The sequence below is a fragment of the Pygoscelis adeliae genome, unplaced genomic scaffold (genome assembly GCF_000699105.1).
Source record: "Pygoscelis adeliae isolate BGI_AS28 unplaced genomic scaffold, ASM69910v1 Scaffold71, whole genome shotgun sequence".
Taxonomy (NCBI): Eukaryota; Metazoa; Chordata; class Aves; order Sphenisciformes; family Spheniscidae; genus Pygoscelis; species Pygoscelis adeliae.
In genome coordinates this window covers 8,489,861-8,500,977 of record NW_008824356.1, presented here as the reverse complement: position 1 = coordinate 8,500,977, position 11,117 = coordinate 8,489,861, and the positions used below count along the sequence as shown (strand labels likewise).

General features: G+C 37.7%; 1 protein-coding gene across 1 annotated transcript in view; it reads left to right on the top strand.

Annotated features, from left to right (window-relative positions):
- The first annotated feature begins 378 nt into the window (after positions 1–378).
- Positions 379–11,117, top strand: part of GTF2A1 (general transcription factor IIA, 1, 19/37kDa) — a 17,677-nt gene continuing 6,938 nt past the window's right edge. Inside the window, exons 1-6 of the mRNA XM_009319426.1 lie at positions 379–475; positions 2,226–2,433; positions 4,887–4,951; positions 7,124–7,199; positions 9,040–9,173; positions 10,049–10,369. Coding sequence (XP_009317701.1) covers positions 461–475; positions 2,226–2,433; positions 4,887–4,951; positions 7,124–7,199; positions 9,040–9,173; positions 10,049–10,369 — 819 coding nt within the window. The 5' untranslated portion in view covers positions 379–460. The remainder of the gene's footprint in view (positions 476–2,225; positions 2,434–4,886; positions 4,952–7,123; positions 7,200–9,039; positions 9,174–10,048; positions 10,370–11,117) is intronic.

Sequence of the window (11,117 nt, the reverse complement as noted above, 5' to 3'; positions counted from 1 at the left end):
CTTTTAATGTTCTTTGACATGAATATTTTGCACCCATGCAAATATCTTTGCATATTTAGTACATTGGCAAGCAGGAAACATTTACTGAATGGAAAACAATCTCCTTTTCTCTGTTTTGAATTACACTCCTCATAGCTTGAAAACTCTGTGCCATAGTTATGTCACAAAAGAGAGTGAACAGTCCCTTCCCTTTTCACCTCGTTTGAGCTGTTCTGCTGATTTATACCTCCTTGCATATTTTAGTCACTCAGAAACATGCAGTGTATTCTGTAATGCAGTTTTCAGAGGTTTTTTGTGGGGAGAAATCTTATTTTAATGTTAAAGTGATAAATTTATTTCAAAACAATGCTGATTAGTTACTTTTTTTTTAAAGCCTAAATTGTACAGGTCTGTAATTGAAGATGTCATCAATGATGTCAGAGAAGTTTTTCTGGATGAAGGAGTGGATGAACAAGTTCTTATGGAACTCAAAACAGTAAGTTGCAACTTAGAAGTTTTTTTTTTTAATAGACCAATACAACAGTTGGTTTTTGGATCTGCTTACTGTTGTACACAGTAAAAACACTAATTTTTAGTTAGCTAAGCATTGTATTAATCTGCATATCTGTAGCCCCATATCATTTGAGTTTCACTGCTGTATGGAGAGATCTGCTCACCTTGTTTACTTCCCTAATCTGGCATGTCAAAATTGACGTAAACTAACAGCAGGCATCCGAATTCACAGTGTTATTTCAGTCCCTGAAATGTTATATCTTTAAAAAAGAAAGGGGAGAATATATTTTTTTGAGAGGCAGACAATTCTTAAGGTTTCTCTGCAGGAAAAATAAAATGCCTGCTCTGCTTGATGTTTTTGTCTTTCTGAAGAAGAGGAGTTGCATTGTCTGATGCATTGTCAGATATTTGCACGTATGGTTTGTCGTTTGCACAAGTATTGGTTTTGGGGCGTGGTACGTAATAAATTGCACTGTGTGCATCGCACTTTTCTGAAGCTCTCAATCAGAACTGTTTTACACACAGTGGGTTTGAGCTGTTACCAAGGGTCCAAAAGAAAGGCAGGATGTTAACCTGAGCTCTAATGGGTCTCCTATGGCTTTCTTCGGATTCTTCCTGAGTAAAAGAAGCCCTTCAAAAGGGAAAAGGCAGGTGAAAAAAGAAAAAGGAAGAAATAAAGTAAAAGGAAACTGGGAAAGTAGGTGCCTGCTTATCTCAGCTGTTGAATAAGGACTTCTTCAGAAAGCCAGATGGCCCGCACACTCAGTATTTTTGAAGTATTAAAAAAAGGATGGAGTGGGAAAGGAATTTTGAGTTTGGCTAGACAGAAACAGGTGAAGACTTTTTTTTCCATGAAACCGTGACCTGGCTTGGTGGAAACGGAGTGAGTGCTATAAGAAAAGCACCTTGGTGTTTGTGTCACAGATGTGTTCTGCAAATGATGTCAGAAAAGATTGAATGAGGAAAGAGACAAGAAGGAAGACGAAGTATTGAAGAGGAAGGCTTAGGGAGAGCCCTAAGCAGGATTTCAAAATCAGGAGTCCTGGGTGCCTGTAGTCTTTTTGACTCTGATGTATTATGAATACTTGCATTGCTGTCTTTCTGCAAGAGCTGCTTTTTTTGCATCTGTGGCTTTTCTTGGGAGACATGTCAGCTGACGTCAAGAACTGAAGGGCTGGAGAAGCTGAATTTGATACTGTGGTATGAACTGTGGTGTAAATGCTTGTACAGAGGCATTATCTTAGGTATACTGGTAGTTTCTGTTGAAGTGTGCTATGAGGCAGTAGTCTTCAAGCAACTTTTATTGAGGAGTTCCAAGAAGAAATGGCTTGAGGAAAGCTGTAATAAAGAATTATTTTTGTGATTAAAGAGGTAAAAAAGAAAGAAGGTAGAGAAGTGAAAACTTGAAGGCTAGTTTAAAGTTACCAGTTTATCTCCATTCATGCTTCTATTAGGGTTGTTATGAATCTTCCACACTTGGAAGAAAGAATGAATGTTAAAGCTTAATCTTGGACTGACAATTCTTAAGGGATATTTAATTCCTCTTCTTAAAACATTACCTCTGTGGAGTTCTCTCTTCAGCCTGTATTTGCCTAAAGGCTTTTTGGCTAAGTAGACTGCACAAGATAAACAGTGAAAAAAAAATTCTATTTTGGAGTACTGTCTTTATATTGTTACAAATCCTGTTGAGGAAAAATTGTACACATAGATTTCTCTTTCCTTTTCCAAACTAGCTGTGGGAGAACAAGCTGATGCAGTCCAAGGCTGTGGATGGCTTCCATTCAGAAGAGCAGCAGCTTTTGTTGCAGGTGCAACAGCAGCAACAGCAGCAGCAGCAACAGCAGCATCATCACCACCACCATCACACACAACCTCAGCCGCAGCAGACTGTGCAGCAGCAATCTCAGCCACAACAGGTCCTTATTCCAGCGTCTCAGCAAGGTCAGATTTACTCTCTAATCTCTGGTAAAAGACTCTCAGGTTAGACCAACTCCTTAGCATATTTTAAATCCAGGGCAGGATGTTTATCTGATGGATAACTTTGTGTCTTTATGTTAAACTTTGTTTCTACTTGCCTCTATTTAATGGGTCAAGAGAGCTGTCTTGGCGAAAAATATCTTGGTAATTGTGTAGTCATATTCTTCAGAAGATTTTGGAAAAACTGAATTCTTCTCTTGGTCTTCTACTATGTAACTTAAGTTTTCAGAATACATGACTTTCAAATTCCGTCAAAAATCCTTTAGCAGCTCTGTAATTTCAAGCCAATATACATACGCAGTTGGCAATTTAGTCACGAAGTAGTAATGTCATTAGGAGCAAATTAATTTTAAAAATATATTATTGTTTAGCATAAGTGGATGCTAGGACGTGAAAAATACTTGTATAACAGTCTGAGTGTATGTAGGAGGTGGTTTTTCATGTTAGAACAAGTTTCAAGTGAAAAGCATAATGGCTGAGTATTTTTGTGGTCTTATTGCACACTGTGTAGGTGTGGATGTTCAAGGTATATTTTAGCTAGCCATAACAGTATTGTTTCTTGTAATTATTGTCTTGTGTATTCTCCATTAATAATTTAAGGGAAACATTTTCACCAATTACAGTTTCATTTGAAAACTAAGATAAATACTACTGGATTTTACTGCATATATGCTGTGTAAACAAATCTGCTGCCTGTGAAATGCTTGAGTTGAGTTTTCAGTGTGCTATTAAAATTGTGGCATAAAATATTTATCTGTGGTAGTCAGTCACAGACTTCAGTCTTTTTATCAGATTTCATGGATCAGAACCTATGTTGTCATAGGCACAAAAGAGAGCTATGAGTTGGTTTCCCCACCCTCCAAAAAAACCCCTAAAACCCAAACACCATATATTCAAAACAGAAGAGAACTGGTGTGACAAGAACTTGTTGTTGGGACTTTCTTTCCTTAGTGTGTTTTTTGGGGTTTTTTTTGTTTGTTTTGTTTTTTTCTTCTTATAGTACTTTGTATTTTGGCTGGGTATAAATCAGTTTTGACTGTTGGGATAAAATTCATTTTGAGATTAAGACCCTAAATACACGTGCCTTCAAATGATCCGGGTGTCTCAGCTTAAGTTACAGTCAGCAGAGCCTGGAAAGTCTACTCACCAAGACCTCTAGTGGCCCCTTATGGAAATAGCTGTGACTCCACTGACCAGGTTTCCCTCCACTAATATGGAGGTCCCTGTCCTCCTGTTTGTGTCTTAGGGTAGAATAAGATCCTGCCTACAGTAATACACTTAAAACTGATCTATTGTTGCCCGTGTTGTGGCTTATGACCAAATGGCAGTGTGGAGGCTAAATCAAATTAGGATATCAAAGCACTTTAATCATAGATACGTAGTTTTATGAATTACTTGACTTCCCTGTTCCATGGGGGAGATGATGTAGTAGTTCCTTGCACGACCTGGTGCAGCCCCAGAGACAGATCAGGATGATGGGCATGGGGATTCCTGCTCTTCTGTGAGTGGTCCTGGCACAGGGTCGTGAGATTTCCTTGGGCTCTTTTACCCTCCCTAGGTTCCCTGAAAGTTGGAGAGATGACCTCAGATCTTGGTGCAAGGTTGTGGGGCTTCCCTCCCCAGAATCTTTTCCTGAAACTCTGTTATCCCCAGTATTCTTAAGTGTCCTTGGTTATAGGATTGGATGGAGAATACCTTGTCGATGATTAGTTTGTTCAAAATGGCTCTGTCATTTTCCAATTTACTGTCACTGGTATTAGCACTGGCAACCTGCCTGTTCCATAGACTTGGACACTTTTGCACTTCCAGATAATCAACAGGTTGTTTGCATAGTTTAGCTATCTATTTCCTTTAGCACACCAAAACTGTTTCGTTGTTTGGGACACGTGGTTGATCACATTTCATCTGCTTCTGCTACATTAGTGAATATCATAAGCTTCTGCTTATGCTAACAGCTGTGCTAACTAAACCAAACTCAAACTAACTGCTGCATCCTGTTAACATACTCTTCATCTTGCAAAAATCCTTGCTTAAGTCTGTTTTAAGAGTTAACCGCTGTCAATTGATGTTTTTGGAGAGAACTCTCATAGTGGACATCAGCAAGTTAATCGACATTTCACTAACACCTTTAATTTCAGAAATGTATTTTAAGTCTTGCTTTATGTAGGGTCACAATAGGTAACTGAAGCCCTTGAAATAAGATCTGTAAAGCCGAAGTAGCCATATCGCCTCTCAGTGCTGCTGTTGTATATTGTCTTGAGAGTAAAACTCAATAAGATCAGAGACTGCTCAGTAGCTGTTTTTGTTATGAAGCTCAGCTGATGTTTGGGTGATGTTCTTTCTAAGTTATTCTGGCTTGGGTGTTATTTTGGGCAGACTGCATAGTTTTCATGAAATGCTATTTTTTTTGTTTCTAGCACCTCAGCAGCAGGTTATTGTGCCAGATTCCAAGCTGATACCACACATGAATGCATCGGGCATGGTAAGAAAAGCAGAAGTTTATACATGCATACACTGTCATTATGTAAGTTGTTTTGATTAAATAGTAAACACAAGTCTGGTATAAGTCATCAGATGCTTAAAAGTAATTTAAGGGACACTGGTAAAGCTGTCTGTCATCTCTCTGAGTTTTGCTGCTGCACTGACAATCTAGGAACAGTAGTGCAGGACTTTAGTTTTGATAACAAACCTAGGACTTACCTTGATCCTCTGCTTTAAATGTGTTTAGCCGAAACTGGTTTTTTAATCGGAAATTGGAGTACTGTTGGTATGAATCTGCATGATGATGTGCTTGTCATATACCAACGCAACACTATTAACTGATGCAAGCATACTGTATTTGCTAGATGCAGGAAAAAACATTAACTACTCTGAAACTTAAGCTTATATCAAATGAGAGATTACTTAGCAATTCACATCCATCTTTTCTGGTCACATTAATTTGATTCACTAATTTTGTAATAGTATATAAAACTGAGTCTGGTTGTTTACCCTTTTTTTGCAGTTTTTATCTCTAGAGGTTAATTTTGGTTATCTTATCTTGCTTTAATGCCCTAGCTTAATTAAATAAAAAAAAAAATTGCTTGCAAAGCAATGAAAACAACAGCTAATACAAGTTAAATATGTGTATTAAGACCAGAATTCATTACATGCTTACCACTTTTATGGTAAAAGCACATGAAACAGTTTCATGATTGGTCAAAACTGCAGCAGCTTGCTTAGCCTTCACTTCTCCATTACCTGCTGACCTTACTATAGAAAAGAACCTGAACTTCATTACTCAAACAGCGTGATTTACCCAGAGGCTGAGAGCACATTAACATCTACCTTCTTCTTACATGTTTTACAACCATGTCAATGTGATTTGTAACTTCCCAAGTCCAACAGTTAAACTTTTTTTTTTGCTATCTCCTTCAGTTAGATCTTGATGGGTATTGTAAAAGTGAGTATGCCATGCTTTTAAAACTGCTGCTGTCAAAATGTAGATGAATTGTATACTGCAGAAGACTACTGTTCAGTAAATAGTTACATAATTGATTTGGAATTACTGTTTGTGTTCATTAGAAACATTTAAGTTGGTACTAAAGAATGGACCTGACAGACCTTGAATATCTTGAAAGGCAGAGAGTAGTGAGAGTTTATTCATCTGCCTTTGTCTGGGATGTGAGGATGCAGACAAGCACTTTTCAGTTTTGCTTGGTGATCTCTAATTTTGGCAGTTGTAACTACTGTATTGACCAGCCGATACGGGGAGATCATATTTCTTATAAACATGAAGTATGCGCTCTACCCAGTAATAAAGCTTAAATCCTTTCAGTAGCAAAGAGTAATCGGCCATGGTTCCTTTACAGCGGGGAAAGGGAGGCTTTTCCATAGGCAGCTGAAGTTAGACCCTTGAAATGGAGAGGCCCCTGGAGAAGTCCATCTCCCTCTGCGAGTTAAGGACTTAATGCAGATTTTTGTGTTTGGAGCTCCCATAATTGTGTTGGAATTCAGTTTCCTTGTAAGTTCAAATCATTACCCATTGAGAGTCTTTGGCTTTCTCTTCTAACCAGCTGTCTTGAGAGAAAAAATTAGTCATTCTGTGAACAGTCAGTTCACAGTATGCGTATATTCACTCAGAAGAGCTGTGTTATGTGGGACTTGAAATGCAAATCATTTACAGAATGAAGAAAAGTGCAAACCTGATTACTTCTCCTTGTGAGAACAAGACAGGCGAACATGATTGTTCCTTCAGTACCTTATGTTTCTTCAGATTTGTAGGCCCATATCTTTAGCTGCTTTGAAAAAGTGTTAAGTAAAAGTGCCACATGAGCAATGCAGTGTTGTACTCTAGTAGTGGATCAGCAGAGAAGGCAGAGGAGAATAAAAATCTGTTGAGCGTGCAGATAAACCAAGAAACCACGTGGAGCTGGGTTAAGGTGTGATGCTTAGTGATTGTTGCTTCAGCCTTCTTCCTATTAAGGAGGAAGGAAAACAATTTTTATATGTAGCATAATGTACAGTTGATTAATGCCGACATTTCAATAGCTGCAGAAACTTGTTTGCAAACATTGTGAACAGCAATAAAAAGGTATATATTTTCAGGCAGTATGTTGTGAGATGAAACACTGGCAATAAAGCCTGTGGTTAAAAAGCTTTTCTTGTATTTCAGAGTGCTGCAGCCACTGCAGCTACGTTGGCTCTCCCTGCTGGCGTCACTCCTGTTCAGCAGATACTTACAAATTCAGGTAACTGTCTTAACATGGAGATCAAACAAAAACAAATGGTTTTGAGGGTGCTTGGGAAGGAGAAATTCTGTCTTTTACTCCTGGCTATATATTGTTTAAAGGCAGAACCTGGGAATCCACCCTTACAAGGTAGTGCAGTCTCTTCACTAGTGGACTTCTGGACTCTTTTGCTCACTGACTTGCTGGTCTTGTGAACCTTGTGGTTCTGACTTACAGTGGTGTGGGTTAGATTCTATGCAGGTTTTTTCCCACTTTTAGAGAAGCGCATGAAACAAGAAGACAGGCTTTGCTGTCCCTAACCTTAGCATATTTCTGAGCTTTGTGATGCATGATCTGAGCACAGATACTAGACTGGTTATAAAAAAGAGCAGGATCGCTTCATCTGTGACCTCAGATGAGGAATGTCTTAAGGTTTCTCATACCTGCTAAGCACACACAGTGGAATTTCTAATTTTGCTGGCAATGCTAATTTTATTTTAGATTTATCATTTTTAAATACTGTCATGCTGTACACTTAGAATATAATTGTTACTTTTATGAACAGCATATCTGATGCTTCATGTACTTTTGTATTATGCTGATTTTATAAGCTTGATTCTAGACCTATTGTGCGTGGAGAGTAAAGGAAGATCTGAGAAAGCTCATTTTCTAGAATCAGTTGCTGCTTTGGCCACAGTAATTCATCTAGTCTGCTCAGAATCACCTGGGACTTAACCTCCTTGCTTTAAACATTTTAATGTTTAATGGATATGTAGTTGGAATAAAATTTAAATGTGTAGCTGTTCCAGAAACTCAAATCTTTGCAATTTTGAAGGAAGCACATCTACGTTTGTCATAGCGTAGAATAATCTGCGGCTCACATTTGTTACTTTTGTTATGGTCATAACTTTTTTTCTTCAGTTACAAATACTTATAGTATATTTTCTTAAACAAGGGGCTAGGGTAGTCCCTTCTTTCAGATATACTTAGTTATTTCCGCAAATAGGGCTTTGCATTTTGTTGTGGAGGGAGAACAGGAAATAAAATCAGTCTTTGAGGGAAATGTATGAAGTTCAGGATTATCTAATTTAATTTCTTCTCCTCCTCCATCTTTCTGATTAGAAACATAAAAAACTAATGTTGGAATATATCTTAGCTCTTGCTTTTCAGAGTGAGGGCCATCTCCAAAGGTGTGTGAGTCTTAGACGTATTTTGTGAAGGTATAAAATGATAAAGCTATAGGATAATAAAAGAAAATCAAGTACAGGCGTTATGGGAATGGAAAGGAGAGGCAGATAATAAGAGTAAGGATAGATTTTTTTTTTTCAAAAAGGCAACTGCACGATAATATTGCAAAGGAAGTTATGCGCAGAGGAATTTCTTGTAATGCGGTAATCGGAGGGAAAAGAATCTGTGGAAGGGACATCATCTGACAGGACCCTGGAAATACCACAGTGTTAGCAGTGGATAGAATTTTTGTGGTGTGAATACCTGTATTCCTATTTTGGTATATGTTCATTTGTCTTTCTATCTGTAAAATCTATCTTTTGAAACATGAGGTATGTTCATAAGTGGGAGCTAATATTTAAAATACTCTGCTGTGTTAAAGGATTAGACTTTGACTTGCATATGTAAATTTATTTTTGGATTGCATACATCATGATCATATTTAGATGGTAAACAACTCTATTAGTTCTTTGTTTCTGACACAGCTGCTATAGCATAGTGTCTTTTCACTGGTGAAAGTGAAACATAAATGCTTTTCTTTAATTGTCATTGGTGTTCTTCCAGGAAACAAGCTTCAGATCATTTTAAAGGTGAATTTCTACATTTGATTAATTTGATATTTATTTCATTACAGGCCAGATCCTCCAAGTAGTTAGAACTGCAAATGGAGCTCAGTATATCATTCAGCCACAGCAGCCAGTTGTTCTACAGCAGCAGGTCATACCGCAAATGCAGCCTGGTGGAGTACAAGCACCCGTTATACAGCAGGTAAAGAAAAATTTTTGAATAGGTACACTTGGGAAAAAAAACGTTACAGTGATTACTAGAAAGGCTTGCATTTTTGTGAGCAAATTGAAATAGGACACAAAATCAGAAATGGTATATTAAAAAAAAAAAGATAATTGTGTTAAGAAGTATGTTTTTTAAAAATGAACCATTTTGAAATGTCGTTTTCAATGTCACTTCTATTCTTGCCAAATTCTGACTGGCTGCATTTTAAAATTTCTTTTGTGCATGCCCTGATGACAATTATATTATGTGCAGGATCCTAGTCTACATCCTTTTAAAAATGTGTTTATCGGTTAAAGTGATTCTGTGTCACATAACATATAGAAGAAAATACTTAAAACAAACACACACACCCCCCTTGGTTATTTTAGTAGTGAATACAGTATGTTTTACGAGGATTTTTGTTCAGCTACAAGGTCAACTGTGTGTCCAGACTGCGTAAGCATTGAATTTAGTGGTGTCACGGTTTTGCAGTTTAAGCATGAATAACCATTTAACTTTAAACTCTCTACAAATTTTTTATAGAGAAGGTTTAAAAATAATCTGTTCTTGAATTTAAACATTCCTCTGCTGTGCTTGGAACTCCGGTGTGGTGGTAGTGCTAGCGTTTTAGAGTGGAAAAGTAGGTTTTCTTAGATTTAGCAATGCAAAATGCAGAAAATTAACACTGAGTAATGAAAGAAGGTATGTTATTGAAGATTAAATTATTTAGCTGTTACAGGTGAAATGTTTGTAACTCTTGTTTCTCTAATTAGTGCAAGTCAGATTGATATGCTTTAATTGTTTTCTGTGTGTAAGCAATGTGGTGGTCTGTTTTGTTAGCAGCCACAGTACTTGCAATGATATTCCATCAGGTTTTGGCCCCTATCCCTGGAGGGATTTCCCAGCAGACAGGAGTGATTATTCAGCCTCAGCAGATCCTGTTTACAGGAAATAAGACACAAGTCATACCTACAACAGTGGCTGCCCCTACACCAGCTCAAGCACAGATTCCTGCAGCTGGTCAGCAGCAACCACAACAACAACAGGCACAACCACAAGCACCACTTGTTCTCCAAGTTGATGGAGCAGGGGACACATCTTCTGAAGAAGAAGAAGATGAGGAAGAAGACTATGATGATGATGAAGAGGAAGACAAAGAAAAAGATGGGGGTGAAGATGGCCAAGTTGAAGAGGTAAACCACACTATTTCAGAAGACTGGAGCATGCTTGTGTTTCATTTTAATTTTTTTTCAATATTTGAAAGAAAACTGTATGCTTCAAATAATATTATTTTCCAACAATTTTGAGAATACAACTTTTATCCTTGTACTTCAAGTTCTTTATTTCCCATATTGGAGTTGTGGAAACTGTGTGTATTAGCAAAGCACCTTGAAATGCAGCTGGGGAAGGTGGAGGGCACAGCAAAAACTGTTAATTGTTGTGAATGCCCTTTTAAAAACTTCAGCAGTAATATTTCTGATGTTATGGAGAGGTCAGCCATAAAATTATGAAACCTTCATAAGCAAACAGAAATAGTCAGCTCCACTTGGGACTGAGTGCATACAAAAGCAAGGTGTTAAGAAGATTGACAAAAAGGAGAGCAAATACTTAGTTCACTGAGGTGACCAACAGATGTGGTCTGACCTGTATCTCACTGATACTCCGTTGCTTTCTGTTATGCTAGAACAAGCCCGAGAACTCAAATTTTATTATAAAGCACCTTCTAGAAACACATCTGACCTTGATTTAATGAAATCGGGAGATAAGAGCAGTAGTGAATATTCTTTGTAACTTGTTGCATTTTTGACAGTATGTGCTTAATTTAGACTTCAAATTTGCTTGAGTTTGGACTTGAGCCAGTGGTTCTTACTAAGTTTTGGTGTGTTGCACCAAAAAGCCTTACAAGAATAAGAAAATAAAAAAAAGGGGGGGGGGGGGGTA